This window comes from Borostomias antarcticus, assembly GCF_949987555.1.
Source record: "Borostomias antarcticus genome assembly, chromosome: 1".
Taxonomy (NCBI): Eukaryota; Metazoa; Chordata; class Actinopteri; order Stomiiformes; family Stomiidae; genus Borostomias; species Borostomias antarcticus.
This window is the reverse complement of record NC_140234.1, coordinates 52,370,607-52,388,802: the sequence shown is the minus strand read 5'-3', so window position 1 is coordinate 52,388,802 and position 18,196 is coordinate 52,370,607. Positions and strand designations below refer to the sequence as shown.

The window sequence follows — 18,196 nt, the reverse complement described above, 5'->3', positions numbered from 1 at the left end:
GTCGAGGTGTCTTGAAATGATGCTGACGTGGCCAGCCGGAGTTTTTGTGTTTCTTAGAGGGCCCTCCCTGTGCTTCTCACTGGACCTGTCAGGTACAGATGGCCCCCTCCAGCTGGGACCTTTCAACACACACACACACACACACACAACACACACAACACACACAACACACACGCACACACACGCACACACGCACACACATGCACACACATGCACACACATGCACACACAAATACACATGCCAGACACAGACCACATCGCAGACACTGACCTCCTGTAACTTTCCTTTAAAACAACTCACTTTCTCTAAAGCTCCATTCTTTCTACCCTGCCCCCTGCTTACAATGCTTTGCTTTCATCTCTCCTTCAAATGCACATGTTCTCCCTGCCTTTACCCATCAGCAATGCGTGCCCTCAGCTTTGCCTCCGTGGATGGCAGTCTGCTAAACTTATATAATAACCTATTCCACTAAACAGCAATTTACAGTAATCTACTTCAGTTCTAATGCAAAATGTTGTGCTACAGGTATTGCTATGTAGTCACATAGTCATTAATGTCAACTTAAGCTAAAGTGTCATCATTATCCTGCAGGTTCTCTGCTTTGAAAGGATTGATTGAAAACAGAACATGTCACCGCTGTTCAAACATGTACCTAGTTTAACAGGATTAATACAGCAGCCAATAGTGAACTTGACACCAGCCTGTTGCAACATGACTCAAGCTAAATAGCTGCGGTAGACACTCTGGTCTCTCCACTGTATGTGCGCTTCACGTGCATAACTGCTAGACACACCCTGTCAGACTGGCATGAATGCCATAAAGGCAAAGCCTAAAACATCAAGATATGGTTTCCGTGAAAAAGAGATACACCTTTGCCCTTTGGATGGAAACGTCTCACATTCTAGAGTTGCACCCTGGAGTACTGGTGGTGGTGGAAAGAGGGAGGAGGAAACGAGAGGAAGAGGAAGGGTGGTGTTCTTATTTGTCTTCGTGCGCCAGAGAAGTGTGCCTAGAATACCAAGCAGCTCAGGCTCACCTCCTCTCACTTCCTCAATACCTCAAGCTGGTAGAGTAGGCTTTCAGAATACACAGCACCACCGACAGAGGGCTTTACTTCCTTATGGGTTTCATGGTGGCTCCTGGAATTTCTACACTACATTTATCAAAAGGCCCAAAGGAGTAGCCAAAGTAACTATTATTCCTTGATGATTAAGAGCAGGATATAACTAGGGATTTCTCAATGAAGTTTCAGCACCAATTTGGAGAGTAACACTTACCGCTAGGGATGGGTATCGGGAACCAGTATTTTTTTGGTACCCGTACGTCATTGGGTCACTGCAGAAATATCGATAAGCTCATGGACAAACGGTACTGCTATCGGTATTTAACACATTCGTTTCATAAATCCATGGAGCCGTATTTGTTTCACTTCAGCCAACGCAGCTGCAATCGTCCCCTAATGATGACGAAGCTGCTGGTGACAGGTGGTGATGTTGCATTATTATTGGGATGTGCGTGACTATCGTCTGATATCCGCGCCTATCGTCTGATATCCACGGTCTTTAATATTATAGTAATTTAACTTACACTATTCAATGATCAGGGGTGCACGGCACATTGCCACTAAAGTGTGCTCATATTAATATATGTAGCCTAATCATTTGGTTTGTGAAAGTCAAGATGTGACGGAAATCTGTGCAACAATGGGCTATGACCAGATTCCAAAAGGAGCGCTCGCTTTCACAGCCTAATTGCCGAGTTGAACTCTGAAGGAGGCAGACCATTAAATTCGCAAAACATAGGTTTATGTATACAGTAGGACCCCACTCATCCAAATTTCAGAGATCCGAACCTCCCGGTCAGGCTTTAAAAACTTTTTCTTTTTTTTTTTTTGAGCCTGCTATCTGGTTACTGGTGGGATTTTCATTACAGTACAAAAGGCCTACTTGCATTTAAATCGGTCATAATAAACATGTACTGTATCCTACTGTGAATTAAAACAGAACTGTATGTAGACCTACATGTTGCCTGTAGGCTGTAGCCTACTGTCATGTTTAATTTCTTTGTTACTTTAATGTCGAGCGCAAAACGCAAACGAGTCTGCTGCGCAAGAGCTGCATTCCTTGGTAGCCAGAAAGCGCGTCAGCAACCTGAAGCAGAGGAGTATCGAGTCATTTTTGTACATTTTGTGTTGTAAGCATGTAGATTAGCCTAATAGGCCTACTGTATTTGTTAAATAATAGCCTACAGCCTATAGCCGTTAGCCTACATCGGTTGTTTTAGAGACTTTCCTTTAGGCTGCAATAGCCTAAGACACGACAACTTGTCTGTCATTTCATTTATTTATTTATTGATTATCATTTGCTCTAATTGTTCTAATGTTGGGTTGTTTTTAGGCTATACCATTTTGTTCTGCGAATACAGTAGCCTATCGATGCAGCGTAGGCCTCATTTGAGAATAAAGTAGGCTATTTGATCAAAGCATGTACTCAAGTGGAAATTTGTTTATTTTATTCTAGGTTACTGTAGGCCTATTACAGGCTAGGCTGTATGAGTTTAGTTGGCTATTTGATTGCAATTTTGATGCATTTTCACAAGTAATTAAGGGTATTTATCTGTCTATTATGAGTCTATATGAAACAAGTATACCTCTTATTGAATTTGGTGCATTTTAACATATGTTTCAGTCATCCGGACATTTCAGAGATACGAACGACCTTCGGTCTCGTTGCGTTCAGATAAGTGGGGTCCTACTGTACTATACATCCAAGCAACTGTCACAAAGTACCCCGTGTTTTAAATAGCCAAACCAGACTTGGAGTGAGATGCGCAACGAGTGAAAATTGTCTTCCGCTGAATGTTGGTTAGAAAGATAGAGGAACTTTATTGCAGACACGCAGGTCCATATAAAACATTATATATAACACTTTCATAAATGTACAATTCATCTACGCTATTTTTTGCACGGTAGGCTATTATTTCTTTCACTTTATTATTTGCATCATTCTTTGTGGACCAATGTTTGAATAAATTTGCCTTCGAACGTTATTGCCCTCTCTGACATCCGCAGTCTTTATGTGAAATCTAGTTTTAGCCTACTGAAACATTACAGGCTATAGGCTAGCCTACTCTTCTTCAATTAAACAAAATAAATCACATTGATATCTTTGCTAAGTAATAAGCTGTAAGGACAGGTTGAACTACTGTTTTGCACTGGCAAATAGTGTGTGACAGCCCTGCGCAACGAGTGCAAATTGGATGCCGCTGAGTGGTTGGGAAACATCAAGAATAGTCATGCATAGCTTGCATAGTTTGAGAAACATTCTCCATTTTTCTAACTAGCACTTAGACTAGTCGTGTAATCGGTTACAAAACCACCGTCTAGTCGTCAGTGAAAATAGTCGCTGCGCACATCCCTAGTTATTTGTCTCTCGAGGAAGTAGGCATATTGGTGTACAGGACAGTGTCTTTAGCCTACTTAAATGACTCAATCACAGCACAATACACTCTGCTGACTTGCACTGAATGGATAAGCTACAGATCCCTACATACCGCAGTGCTCCCTCTTACTCCATTCACTTACCTTATCTTTGATAACAGACTCATTCTCTGATTGGACGAAATAAAGTAGCAAGCGCAAATGTGCAATAGCTGTGATAATGTAAGCACATCTGCCGCCAGATCACATTTTCGTGGGCCAACCGACCCACCATCCAATCGACCGACAGACCAGCCGAGAGAGCGAGCAAGCTATAGAGCTAATAAAGCAGGTACTTTATAATAAAACAGGTACTTTCTGCGACATAATGAAGAAAAAGGAATAAAGGGACCTTTGTGCAAGTAAAAAAAAAGACTGACTTACTGAGCGGTGGCCCAAACAGAACAGTGTCCAAGGCTTTGAGCTGTAATTTCTGGAAATGACTGCGATCCAGAATCTTCAGAACTGACACAGTAAGAGTGGCGTTCTTCACGGCCAGCCTGAGGGAAGACAGACAGACACACAGACAGACAGGAGGACAGAGAGGCAGACAGACAGACATGCCATGGTTATGTAGTTCAGAGGAACACAGTGTCTTGTTCTCTGGGTTGACAGTGTCCCTTCCCTGTCACTTACCTAGGCATGGTACTGCCGTTAAAGTGCATCTTGCGGAAAGCGTCGACATACTGAGGCAGCTCCACATAAGTGATCAGCCACTCCACCACCTCGTCTACTGTCCAGTTGTACACTGTAAAACATACAGGCACACTATTACACACCTTCCGCTAGTTGTTAATGCTCTAACACTGACTCACATCCATCATCTTACAGGCTGTGGCCCAGTAAGACACCTGTAATTCTCTTCGATATTTCATGGGAATTAGTGCGCCTGCATCCTAAATCACTAATGATATAAGCCTATCCTCTTATCATAACACACATTTAAAAGTACACACCCCGGCTGGCCCTCAATAAAAACAGGGCAAGGGAGATCCGTGTCAAACTGCCCCTGGCTGGGAGTCAACAGTGTGGGCTAAACATGTTAAAGCGCTGCATGCAGCTGGCCCAAGCAGAGACCCAGTTTCCTGGCTCTGAAGCTCCGCTGAGCCTTAACAAGGAGCAGCAATGCAGAGTGAATCAGACAGAATACAAGCAGAAGGGAGAGGGGGAGGGAAACATGCAAAAAAAAAAAATAAGAAAAGAAAAACGAAGCACGGTGTGAAAGAAGCAAGGTGTGAAAGAAGCAAGGTGTGAAAAGCCATGAGTGGTTGTATGATAACAGGGCTTTACAGATGAGAGGCTGGCAGGACAAGGGAGGGAGAGGGGGGTGAAACACTGTGTGTGTGTGTGTGTGTGTGTGTGTGTGTGTGTGTGTGTGTGTGTGTGTGTGTGTGTGTGTGTGTGTGTGTGTGTGTGCGCGTGTGTTTGTGTGCGCGCGCGCGTGTGATCTGGGTCAGGATGTAGTGTTGATAGATCCCCTGATGCCCATTGGCCAGGAGGCTTGAGCTACTAAGTGGACTGCACTTGATAATGCTCATATCAGTTGATAAATGTGCCTGCTCTGCTACTGAGGCTACGAGAGAGCTAACTACACCTCTCCCTTGCTTTAAAGTAAAAAATAAAAATAAAAATAAAAACATACAAAAGAACATAAATTAACAAACAAAAATTACAATATCTTTCAAGAGAAAAATATAAAACGAGGAGCAGAGGAGAACACTGCACAGAATAAGATTCATAGTCCGCTTTCGGGACTCATGCAAACTCCCAGTCTCCGAGGCCCAGGGTTCCTGGGAGCAGGCTTGTTGGATCGGCTGCTACTGGGGACATAGGCTGCAGGCTACAGTACAGTTCTGTACCTTCAGAACCCTTCCAAGCGTTCCACAGGTCCTCCACACTTATGAACTGGTCATCACCATGGAAACTGTTGTGCTTGGCCTTGGGATCGTGGTAGTTCAGATCCTCCCTCAAGAACTGGAGGTCCACATCATGACAAAAGGAGGGAGGAGGGGTGTCAGTCAGATGTGTCAGGTAATATTATTACATTCAACTTTGATCAGGGTTCATTTTGACAGCAAATTTTGATTTAGTCTTTTGACTAAAATGCAATTTAGCTTTATTCATATATTATGCCGGGTGCAGACTAGAGGATTTTCAAATCGTAACCGAATTTATAAACGTGGGAGACCACAGACATAACGATAATCTTAACTGATTTTTTAATATATTAATCGTAAGTACGCACACTCCACGATTCAGTGAAGACGCCGGACTGCACACTACAGAATTTCAGTGGCGATTCATACCAGGGAAATGCAATCTCATTTGCTATTGTGGGTTTCCGCTCAGCATTCCATCGCTGTCCCAAGGATAAATATCAAACATGTTTGATATTTATATTCAAAATCGGAGAGACTCCGATCAGTCGGGAACATTAAGATTAGGTCGGTAAACACCTCACACTACAGGATAATTTGGGCAGATAATCTAGTCTGCACCCGGCATTAGTCATCTGAACTATTTTAGTTTTAGTCTAGTTTTAGTTCACTAAATAACATTAATATTAGTTTAGATTTAGTAGACTAAATATACAGTAGATTTAGTTGACTAAAATCGAGTTAAAGTCAGTTAGTTAATGGGTAATGCATTATTTAACCATTTCTCTGGACAAAGCTACAGAATTATATTTCTATGCGCTCTCCTTGCCTGTGTTCAAGTTCTTTTTTTAGGGTGAGCCACGACTTTCACAGAAATCTCAGCATTCTGTGATTGATAAGAGTTTGTACAGAGAAGAATTATCAAACCAGGCCAATCCTAATCAGTTTAAGTATGTTATATCAGCTAACAGTGGAAGCAACCACAAATAGTTTCCTTATCGTTTTGTTCTTATCAGAACCATAATTATTTTCAGTTTCCGTTCTACTGTTCTGAACAGCGCTAGAAAGTTAAAACGGTTAAAACCAAACTATATGAATGGAAAATTCAGACATCCCATTTGTAGAATTGTTAGACTGTCCAAAAGGCTACAGTATCACAACCATGTCATAATACCCACCCTTGCACCAAAGTGCCCACTCCTGCACTTCGTGTGCACGTACCCACCAAGGATGCAGGGTGTCCCATTTCGCATTTCACATTTGCAAGGGTGTACCCTACACCCCCAATGCACTCTTTATGCGCCCTTTTCATGAGTCCGCATCGAGGCACACTGAAGTAAATAGAATACAATTTGTTGTGTTCGACACGCTGGCAGAAGTGACAACATGAGTTATACAAGAGTAAGCGAAATCAACTGTTTTGTTTGGGTTTGGGTTTTGCTTGGGTTTTGGGGGGGTGACAGACATATAATGGATTTTTATGGCCAATTACTGATTGCTCCAATGGGTATCAGAACTAGTCAAATGGAATCATTACCTTACAAAATGCAGTCAGATGAGATGAATGCGTAACCTGTGCGTGCGTGAGGCTTTTTAGGCTTCATTCGCACCGACTCCATTCCCCATTTTCAGCAATTGCATTGTGTAAAAAACGTCACATGCGGCTAATGTGAACACTGCCACATTTATGTAATAGGCTATAGGGCAGCCTATTACATATAAGAAAAGGCATGTCGCACTGCGGTCCGGTTAACTCTAACCTCCAGCGAAAAGGCTTGGGTGACATAAGTTCTCTCCATGTTGTTGCCTCAGCCTCCATGCTTTTCTCATTGAGAGGAGGAGAAGCTTGGCTCTAGTACAACACGCCCCCACAAAGAACAGCTCATACTACAGTAGGCATCAGTGGAGGACAATCGCAAGCTAAGATGTTGCTATTCCTTCTTCCGAGCTTTAACGTCAGGACGTTTCACTGCCGAGCTGCGGGAATGTTTGAAAGTAATACTCATTCTAATTCAAGCATCATGGCATGGTTACTTAACCTATAAACCAAATAATTTGCCATCGGCCATTAGTCGTGTTAAAAAGCACCCGATACAGCCTTGGATAGGGTGCTCAGTGTTTCATCTGTCTTGGCTCAGGGCCAGGACTGACACCAGTGACGCTTGCTGCTCTGTTCTTAATTCTCAGCTTCAGAGATGCCTGACTTCCAGCCAAGTGCCGCCTCCAAAACCACAGAGAGTTGCAGTGAAAAGCAGTCTGTATGGCCTGGCCAAACCAAGCCCTCCTTATGTCAGGCATGAGGCTGCAAGGGAATCCACCCGCAAGCCACCTCATGCTTGTTGCCCAGGCTGCCCAACTGGACTGGCTGGCTGCACTCAGAGCTGGTCAGAGCAGCCTACTGCAGGTCACAGGTGTAATCTTAATAGACCTGATCCCTCAAAGGAAGCAGTAATCCTTTTACCCATGCACTCCTAGAGGAAGCCCAGGACAATGTTCTGTTCAAAAAGCCAAGGGAAGGTCTCCACACTTCCAATAGAGAGGATTTCCAACTGAGGCTGTACCATGACTAAGCAAATTATTCATCACAGTGGGCATAGCCTTAGTCTGAAAACACATATTGGAAATGAGATTGTAAAGCAGAGGAATAAATCCACTTATTCCTATAGCATGATAAGATCCTTAATGGGCAGTCCTAAACTAATCCCATTATCTATGACCATTTTGGGCAGGGATCCCTCATGGATGACCAGAGATTACAGTACTGATACCTTCCAGCAGGCCCTTTCTGTGATGCTCACCTCTACTGTGTGTAATGTGACAGACCATCGAGATAGAAGAGCAGAAGACTAACTTCAGTTGTTCTCATAACAAATCAAAAACGTTGTATTATACTGTTTCATGAACACAGTGTATTCAATAAAACATTGCCTTTTACATCTCATTTGGCAAGTAGGGGGCCTTGTTGTGATACTCACCCCATCTGTCTCTGCCACATCTACATTGCCATTTTCATCGTCGTCCATCTGCTTGTGGATGTTGCGGATAGCCTCGAAGCTGAGGATGGCATTCTCATCCTGGCATAGCAGATTGTCGATGCGACAGAGTTCTGAAGGACAGAAGAAGACATTCCTGTTGAGTCGATGTTCGCAAAACAGAGCTCAGTGAAAGCTCACCTAGAAATCGAAAAGATGTCCATGATCAAAAAACAATAGGCCAAGACTGATTGAATGATTAGGGGAAACAGGAATTAGAGCAAAGAGGCATCCTGGAGCAGCACAGTGGCGAGACCTTTACAGCCACTCCTTGCCTTATGTGTTACATTGCATTGTGGCAGAGCACTTGGAACACCTAAATATAGCTAGCTGGGGCATTAACTGGGTTCAAAATTAACACCCGCCAAGCACCAAATGCGCTTTTTTATATTTTTTGCTTGGCGTGTATGTTTTGAAAGCTTGAACACCTCACGTGGAAAGAGTACTCTCTCTCTGTGGATCTGCTTGCTGCTGTGCATCATAAACTAAACTAGCACTTTTGAGAAAGTCTGATAATTGCTCTACCACCGTTTTTGTCATACAATGGATGTGGGAGGGCATCTTGAAAAATCTTTCAAAACATGTTAAACTCTCGATTTCAAAGACAAGAAATACAGTGCAACTGCTTTAGCCACTGACTGCTACAATTAATGTTATGGAAGCTGCTGCTAGTTGTTGTGAGCTAACTGGCTATCCCTTTCTTATTGTGCTGGATTAGCATTGGAAGCATTGGAACTGATGTGTCCAGGCGACAAGACATATCTTAATTTATCAGACATTATTTCATGTCATTTCAATCCACAGCTATTTCAGTAGCATGACTAGCTTCCGTCCTACCAGTCCTGAACAGAAACAAGCCAGCTATGCACATAAGCTAGGCTGGACCTGGCCTGGTTGAACAGACTTTCTGGGACAAATTGATTCACTTTTATATGTTGTTCTGTGTTCACTTTCTTTACTGACCTACATGAATAGATTAAAGTTATTAAACAATTTCATTGATGTACAAGAGTAGATTAGCTTGACTTCTACTTCCAGCTGTTCAGTCATCAGTTGTTTAAAAGTTGGATCATGGTATAACAATCACAGTATCTCTAGGTTGAGTCATCATGGTTATAAAACTGTAGGCCAGTATTTTTTCAGAAGGGATTTTAGACCGCAGTAGGTCACAGTAGGGCTGCTCGATTAATCGGATTTTAATCTAGATTAAGATTTGGGCTGTCAACGATAATTAAAACAAAATAATCGCCATAAAACGAAATCAAGTGCACCCTACACTGCAGAGCTATACTGTGCTTGCCGGCCCATTCACTTTGCCGTCAAAATAAATCGGTGTCGGCCTATTTAGGAGAGGCGCTCATATTTACAAGTGTCAGATAAACATGAAACTTCACTTACCTAAGCAAAAGGGTCTATTTTAACAAATGCTGGGTTTTGAAGCCTCGGCGCTACCATTAAATAACTTATTTAGACGTGTTCTGTCCTAGTGAAATTATTTTTCCGAGGTTGTCTTCTTCTGTGGTGGTGGCGGTGCTTTCAAGCTTCTTTATTTATCAGTTTTGGCACTTTTATTTATTTATCAAGGTCAAGGTTCACTATTCGTCTCCCATGGGAGACATGCATCTAATCCAAAGAACATTGTTAAAAAGAAAAGCCACTGTCAACATTTAATAAATTAATTGTTATCAAAGTCAATGTATAATTTGATTTGTTAAGAAAATGTCAAAACTTTTGATTTAAAAAAAGATTCCATGAATAATCGTGTTAAATAATCGTGATCTCAATATCAATCAAAATAATCGTGATTCTGATTTTTGCCATAATCGAGCAGCCCTAGGTCACAGATAAGGCTGCTGCAGCTCCCAGAAGAGAGAGAACCTTGTTTGGCATGTGTGGCAGCCGTCATTCTGAACTGTGCACAAGAGCGTGACTGAGGCAGCCTCTACTAAGCCATTTTAAGAATATAGCAGTCAACATTGTCACAATAATGTTGCCTATAGCATCTGAGGAGAACATTTGAAATGCATTAAGAGTGCATGAAATTAATTGCACACATCTGGAACCATAACCACAGACAAGAGGTCTAAGATCCCCCTGGGAAAGAGCATGACACACCCCCACTGGCTCCTGCAGAGTGCAACTCTTGCATGAGTTAGCACTCAACACTGTGTAGCACAGGGCACTTCTCATGAGTACTAAAGTAGGCCTCCAGTCAGACCCTTCGATGCAATCACATGACACACAAGTGCACAATCTGGTCAACTATTGGGCCTATGATCAAACCAAGGTAGATAGCTTAATCAAAACAAGGGCTGCGACAATGAACCGATGAAAACCATCAACATCGATAACCGTTTTGCCGTTATTTTTCCACTTGAGATGTGGCGGACAGGCAGAGACAGCAGCACAAGTATAGTGAGTGAGAAGAAAAGAGTGCTGCTAATAAGCTGAGAAATGCGTGACATTTTGTCAGATTTAGTTATAAGGCCAGATAGTAACTTAAAGCCTTCATACAACATGTATTGGACTTAGTCTAAGCATCGGATGGCACAACATGTCACTACACTGCAGAATAAGGTGGGGAAGAGCATAATTGATCAAAAAAGACACATACTCTGACATAGCTGCAGCTGCACTTGTCAACCTGAAAATCCTCCCATGGCAGTCTGACTATCAAGTTACACTATCTGCCCCACCTCACTGAGGATCCAAAATATCCATGCCATAGACTATGCTTGGCCTATACGGCCAGCAACACAGGCCACAATAGGCCGAGTAGGATGTAAAAATGTAATTAATTTTAATAATGTAATTAATAAAATATAATTTGGCTAAAAATGTGCTTTACTTCAAGTGAAGAATTTGATGACATATCAGACTGGTCGCTCAAGTTGTATCTAAGCATTATCATCAGAGTTGGCCCACCACACGGGTTGGATGTGGTGTCAAGGTTTCAATTTTAGGTGGAGAGGTATTTGAAAATACCAGTAAGTCTATATTCCAAACGTGTGGTGTGAATTCTTCAAAAGGTACACTGAGCAAATAATTAAGCTCGCCACCTGCAATTCTCCCATGCCCACCTCCTCCACCCCATTTGGTTGGTTCTAGATTACATACGAGGCTCTTTTTCAAAGAGCCATACGAGATCTTTTTCAAAGAGCCATAATATGTTATGCAAGTAATTTTCTGTGTGCAAAGGGAAGGAGCATGCACTTGCCCTCTGAACCATTCTAATTTCCAGGGTAATTACCGTTACCTCATTCCAGGATTACTAGCAAGGCTTCGAAGGCTGCTGTCTGTGCTCAAACCTCTCCAGGCCCCTCAATTAGCCCACAGACTACACGCAAACTGTACGCTGTATTGATCCAATCACCCCTGAAACGATCAGAAACATTTATCATATCTTATGTTTTCCTGTGGCAGCCAGCTGTTGTGCCCTGCTATTGTGTATTGTTGTTACCAGCTCAGAGGACTTGTGAGCTGGATTGGGAGGTTGGGAGATCGATCCCCGGCCAAGTCATACCAAGGACTATAAAAAATGTTACCCAATGCCTCCCGGCTTGGCACTCAGCTTCAATGGCTGGATTGTGGTTAAGTCCATGCGACATACTAGTGTCAGGTCCAGGGGAGGAATTCTACATCAAGCTGCATCACACTAAGGAATTAGGAGATAGGCTCCTGCCCTATGGGCCACTAGGCTCGAGAATCATTGGCTACCTACTTACTTACTTTATTGAGTATTGTTAGGCTGTTCATGAACAGGCAGCTTTAAAGCATAGATGTTCAGGAGCACGTCCACATTGCCAAAGGGCCTCTCAGACAGGAAGCATGCCAAGTGCCAACACATGATAAAATGTGATCACTCGTTGTCTAGCGACTGTGCTAGCTAGTTAACTGGTTACATTTTAAGAAGCTATATTAATTTACCTGATGCAGTGCTTGGCTAAGGGACATTGTCACAAAACTAGCAATGGTTAGCGGCTAGGTTAATGCCAGCTGCGTCAAACTCGGCTGTTCATAAACAGCAAAGATGAACCGTGAGCAGTAGTTGTGCTTGATTTAACTTTCTAAATAGTTTTGGGTCAGTGACATTAGGTTACCAATAATTAGAGATGACAATCTTGCATCGCATCAGAGATATTCTTGTCCGCTGTTGTTGTAAAAAAAAAAAAGTGTCCAATGTTTGGACATCACGTCACGTTTGATGAGGCGCTGGCAGGGCGTTGGGACGAAGCCCTCCCCAGTGCCCTGCCAATGGTTGTCTGCCAGAAAAAGGAACAATGTGGAAACACACCCTAAAGAGAGTGTATGACCTGACCCACAGGAGTACGTTCAATAGATTTGTGGAAAACTATAACTAGAAAGCAGAGATGTTACAACTTTATAATAACTTCAACCCAATTCTTTCAGGTTGTGTAAAAGGTTATAAAGATAAAAAACAATTTCCACTTTCCATCCATCACTCTAGACCAAGGGCTAGCCTACATAGGACTCCATGACAAAACTAGCCGGCATACTGTACGTCAACCCAGGATGACATGAATATGCATCTTCAGCAGAATAGTACCCAATCTTGTACAAAATAGTAAATAGCCTACTGAACAAGATCCACTGCACCCCCCCCTTTTTTTTTTTGACTGGGTGCCATGATCGGGTGGAGGACAGAGCTTAACAGAGTAGGCATACCCTGACTATTCTCAGCATGGCTACATTTAGCCTAGAGCCAGCACAATTTCTAAATGGTGCACTAGGTGCTGCTACGAAAGTACCATGAAAGTATACAATGTGACAATGAGTACCTAACATTATTTTCTTTTAATGTCTAGAACAGACACTGTAACAGGGCAATAATAGCCCAACAGGGTGGAGGTAATACTCACCTGACACACCATTATCAATATGCTGGTGATCAATGTTGGCTTGGCTTGGCTTCTCTGTCTGGCTTTCCCCCAGGAGACATAAACATACAATCCACAAGGTCACCAATTTGCTGAAATCCATAACGGACGTTAGCTAGAGAAAGTAGAAGAGGTAGTTTAGTAGATACAGTACACAGCTACTAGGCTAGCTCACATGTAGCATGGTAGCAAATGACAGGCGTCTGCAACATTAACATTAAAGAACTAGCTATTTAGTTACTGATCAGAATCGGAGTCAGAAGACACCGTAGCTAGATAGCGGCTTAGACAACTAGTGACAGAACACAACACCCCATTAAGATCAATTGTGCCCATTTTGATAGTAAGTCCCCCCAGTCGGTCTAATAGCTAGCCGGCAATACTTAACAAGCCGATGACTGTCCATATGGGTCAGGGTACTGGTTAGCTTTCTTGCTAGACTAGCTAGTGCTGAATATCTCTTTAGCATACACAACATCGAACATGCAGGGTGCTGCTCGTTGAATACAATGCTGCTATTCTTGGCTACAAAACAACATATAGTATTAACATTAGCAAGCTATGCTACATTAGATGTATGCGCTATCGCTGTGCGTAGCTAACGTTACAAAAACGGACAGGTGAGCTAGCCACACAGGCCTGAATGGCTGTCGGGGTCTATGTACTGTAACGTTAGCTACAGCTCAATTCACATGGCTACTGATACTGTATCTGCTGTATAATATGATTAATCTCAAGAAATGTGATACACTACTAGCGTATGGCTATCTACCGTATGTGTCGTCTTCAGTAGAGTCCATGCCATGGAGAGCCGCATACGAGATTGTACAGGCAACCCGAGTCAGAGCACGATAGTGCTTCTAGCTAGCTAGATAGACTGCAGTGAACAGCGGAAGTCAAGTTGAATAAAGCCACCTCTTGAAATGTTTTACCTTATCATAAATCCAACACCACAGTCGGTTTTTCAGCTATGTTTTAACATCGCAGCAGATGCAATGGTTGGTCCTCCCAGGACAATGATCGTCTCCGTCTAAAACCCAGAGCCTCTGCAAAAACTAGGAAGGAACTGACACAGTAGCCAACGTTACCGCATAAAGGTGTGGATGTATCAGGATTACAACGGGAAGTCTCTGCCCAACATTGGCTTAAGCCTGCCACCTTGAGGCACCGAGCTTCCAATGCAATTAAATTAATTGTGAAACGCGACTAATAAACACTATAGCCTACTAAATGAAAATGTTGGCCACCAAAGAAAATTAATTATTACAAGGCCTATGTCTAGTTTCAAATTACATGGTGATGGCCGTCGTATTTAATTCTACCCCCAAATAACAATACTGTGTGTGTGTGTGTGTGTGTGTGTGTGTGTGTGTGTGTGTGTGTGTGTGTGTGTGTGTGTGTGTGTGTGTGTGCGCGCGCGCGCGTGCGTGCGTGTGTGTGGGCCCCGTGCGTGGGATATCGACATAGCTGTGCAGTGCCTCCTACAATTACGCAAAGCATACTTCCTCTAGTCTTGAAAAACATCTGCCTCTATCTAAATGTATCTTTGAGTCTCTCATTGTGTGCAACAGTGGACCAGACACTAGTGTAGGTCGTCTGGAACGAGATAGCCATCTACAGTACGCATAAAGGCATGTTTGGTGAGTTTGAATAGTTTTTATTCTGCGTAATTTGACTCGAATTTCGTCGTCGATCAGCAATCTTAGTAGGGATACATTTCTTATTTGGGCAGAAAAATACAAATCTAAAATGTGGAACGTCGTAATATTCGGTCATCAGTGTGAGGCTAATAGAGTGTCGCAACCTACAGGACTCAACAGTATTAGATGCAAGTTGAAACATTGTATTCTACATCCATTTTTATGTCAGGCTAGTCTGATGTGCTCACTCATAGCATTTGGAACATGCTTGTCTCCTTGTGTTTCAGTGCTCTGAGGCGGTGAAAACATCAGAATGCAGAGCATCAAGTGTGTGGTGGTTGGGGATGGTGCAGTTGGTAAGACCTGTCTGCTCATCTCCCACACCACCAAAGCCTTCCCTAAAGAGTATATCCCCACTGTGTTTGACAACTACAGCTCCCAAGTGACAGTGGATAGCAGACCTATTAGCCTCAACCTGTGGGACACAGCTGGACAGGAGGAATATGACCGCCTGCGCACCCTCTCCTATCCCCAGACCAATGTGTTTGTGATATGCTTCTCCATTGCCAGCCCAGCATCCTATGAGAATGTCAAGCACAAGTGGCATCCAGAGGTTACCCACCATTGTCCCAACGTGCCTATTCTTCTGGTTGGCACAAAGAGAGACCTGCGCAATGATGAAGAGGTCCTAAAGAAGCTGAAGGAGCAGAACCAGACTACCATCACTCAACAGCAGGGTACTTCCCTGGCCAGACACATTCATGCCATCAAGTACCTGGAATGCTCTGCCCTCAATCAAGAAGGAATAAAAGAGGTTTTTGATGAGGCTGTGCGCGCCTTTCTCAATCCACAGCCAGCCCCAACCAAGAAACCCTGTATACTATTATAGAGACAATAGGGACACTTTTAAAGCAATAAATCAAACAAAAAGAACAATGGGAATACATTTATTACATGTATTTGTAGATCTTGCTGTTTTTTGACTGGGTACAGTTTGTTCAATACCACTGCCATGTTATAACTGGATAAAGTGAACCTAACAAGGCCAGAACGGCCTGACTAATAATTAAGTGTGAAAATCCTCATCGCCAACATTTTAATATGTTCTTACATTTTGTTTTACAAAAGTAATTGAAAATAACAACTGTGAAAGGACACCGCTTTGGAATGTCACTGTGTATTCATTTATTTGTGTTTTCTTCAACACTCCTTCTTTCGCCTGATCAGTTTCAGTTTCTCAGTGATCCTGTGTGTTGCTGACAAGCTAGCCTACTATGTTCGTACACTGTCTAATGTGTTGAGTGCTGGATAGAAAAGAGGAAATGCAGACGTAGGCCTTTGATATTATGCATAGGGTGTTTTTCCTATCAGTGCCATTAGTCAGAGCGAGAGAGAGAGAGAGAGAGAGAGAGAGAGAGATTAATAAAATGGGAAGCATGACTAGCAGTTACTTCCCCCTGAAAGTCCAAAGCTTGCTCACTTCAGATTGGTATGGGTTGTGGGAGTTTTTTTGTGTGTATGTAAGTGATTTGAATCTCTCCAAAAGTAAAGGGCAGAAATTTACCCTTCAGGCTGTGAAACAGAGTAATGACTGACTAAAATACTTCTTTGCTCTTGCAGCTACCATCCTCATCCATTACCACAAAATGTGTTGCACAGAGTACTATTATAATGACATAATGGTGACTGCCACAGAGAAAGAACTTTATATAGAGCTGCTGACCATTCAATAATATTAATAGTAATAATAATAATAATAATAATATGCAGCTTAAAGTGCTTTACAACAGAGACTTTACATGCACTGAGTGCTTCACATAAAAATAGACAAAATTAACAAAAAGCATGGAAAATAAAATAATGAACCCACACAATGAGATGACAGTCATGCAAAATTAAAGCACTAAAGGTGGGATTAACACTTGCCCGACTTGCCCCTTCTGACTGACTACGTATACGTGTAGATCCAGTCCTTAATGCTCAGAAAAAAGTGTCTTGTTCTAAAACTGATTTGAAAGTAAAATGATCCAGATAACAAATTTTCTATTTACTGGCCAAACATCACCATCTGGCTCAGTTGATAGTGAAATAAGGCATTGGTGCCTCAGCCCTCTGGCGGAAATAAACTAGAAACTAGAAATAACAGAACCATCCATTGTGTCACAACATTGATGGACACAGTATGCATTCACAAAACCTGGAAGTTTACAGTTTATGATGACTTCCTTCATTTCAGCTATGTGTGAATGGCCTATGATCAATAGCTGAGCATCGCCTGGAAGCTGTAGGCATAACAAAAATGCTGAAAGATATGTTTCAGAAACATCCTTTATTTATGTTACTTCATACACTGTAAGGAATTGCAGAGGAACATTTAAAATAATTTGCTTTTAAAGTAAGTTGTCAAGAAGAACCTGGAATTAACTGTAACAACAAATTACGGTAGGCATAAAGCCGTAAAAATTACAGTACTGTGGGAAGAAAACTTATTTATTTTAATGCGAATTTACAGTATTTTTTTGGCAACTAGTGTATCAAACAATATAGTATCCATTTACTTCATAACACATTGCACACAGAGACAATCCTCAGGCCTCACGGTGGATGCTAGTTTAGAATTCACAACTTCCTGCTCTGCAGGCCACTCTCCCCACTACAACAAACAGATACTGTCATTTTATATTCTGTGTTTTTGCTGTATGTTTGCTCTTTATCTTACAGTTAAAGGATGTAAAACATTTGACCATAATCTAGTAACCTATTCCATAATCTATAACCTAGTCATTTTGAGGCAATATTATAGTGAGCCTTGCCCACAGCCGTTTAGAAAAGTCCAGGAGCTGAACATTGTACTGTAGCACTGCATACAGTATACTGTACTATTACCACCTTTGATCCACATTAAACATCAGAAGTAGAACACATGCAAGCTTCACTAAATAATCATAATTTTAGATACCCAGGATGGTTACGTTTTGAGCAAATGTGTATTCTCTCTGAATGTCTGTTTTTCTATGTATGTAGATACAACATCTGCAACATCCAGAAACAACCTCCTAGACCCCCATCAGCCATTAAATCCCTGGAACTTGTCCCGAAAGCTGCCTGGTGTTCAACAATTCCAAGTTCTCCCACACAACTTCCCTTCTCCGTTCCCTACACTGGCTCCCTGTAGCGGCTCGCATCCAGTTTAAACCTCTGGCATTAGTCTACAGGGCAATGAAAGGAACAGCCCCCTCCTACCTCCAGGCCATGGTCTGTATTTTCGAT

The 18,196-nt window shown here is 42.3% G+C and overlaps 2 protein-coding genes across 7 annotated transcripts in view; one reads left to right on the top strand and one right to left on the bottom strand.

Moving 5' to 3' along the window:
• stim1a (stromal interaction molecule 1a) overlaps nucleotides 1–14,336 on the bottom strand; it is a 31,751-nt gene extending 17,415 nt beyond the window's left edge. The window contains exons 1-6 of one of the 6 annotated variants that reach the window (XM_084441121.1): nucleotides 14,219–14,336; nucleotides 13,269–13,401; nucleotides 8,332–8,462; nucleotides 5,339–5,453; nucleotides 4,116–4,227; nucleotides 3,864–3,979 (exon numbers count right to left, since the gene is read on the bottom strand). In XM_084441121.1, coding sequence (XP_084297247.1) covers nucleotides 3,864–3,979; nucleotides 4,116–4,227; nucleotides 5,339–5,453; nucleotides 8,332–8,462; nucleotides 13,269–13,389 — 595 coding nt within the window. In that variant the 5' untranslated portion in view covers nucleotides 13,390–13,401; nucleotides 14,219–14,336. The other 5 variants (XM_084441122.1, XM_084441119.1, XM_084441120.1 and 2 more) reach the window with 5 other exon arrangements.
• A 545-nt stretch (nucleotides 14,337–14,881) lies between these two features.
• LOC311312232 (rho-related GTP-binding protein RhoG-like) lies at nucleotides 14,882–15,815 on the top strand (the record flags this gene model as incomplete). The annotated part of the gene is made up of 2 exons (XM_084442112.1): nucleotides 14,882–14,926; nucleotides 15,214–15,815. The coding sequence occupies exon 2, from the start codon at nucleotides 15,240–15,242 to the stop codon at nucleotides 15,813–15,815; it is 576 nt and encodes a 191-aa protein (XP_084298238.1). The 5' UTR covers nucleotides 14,882–14,926; nucleotides 15,214–15,239.
• Nucleotides 15,816–18,196: the final 2,381 nt, after the last annotated feature.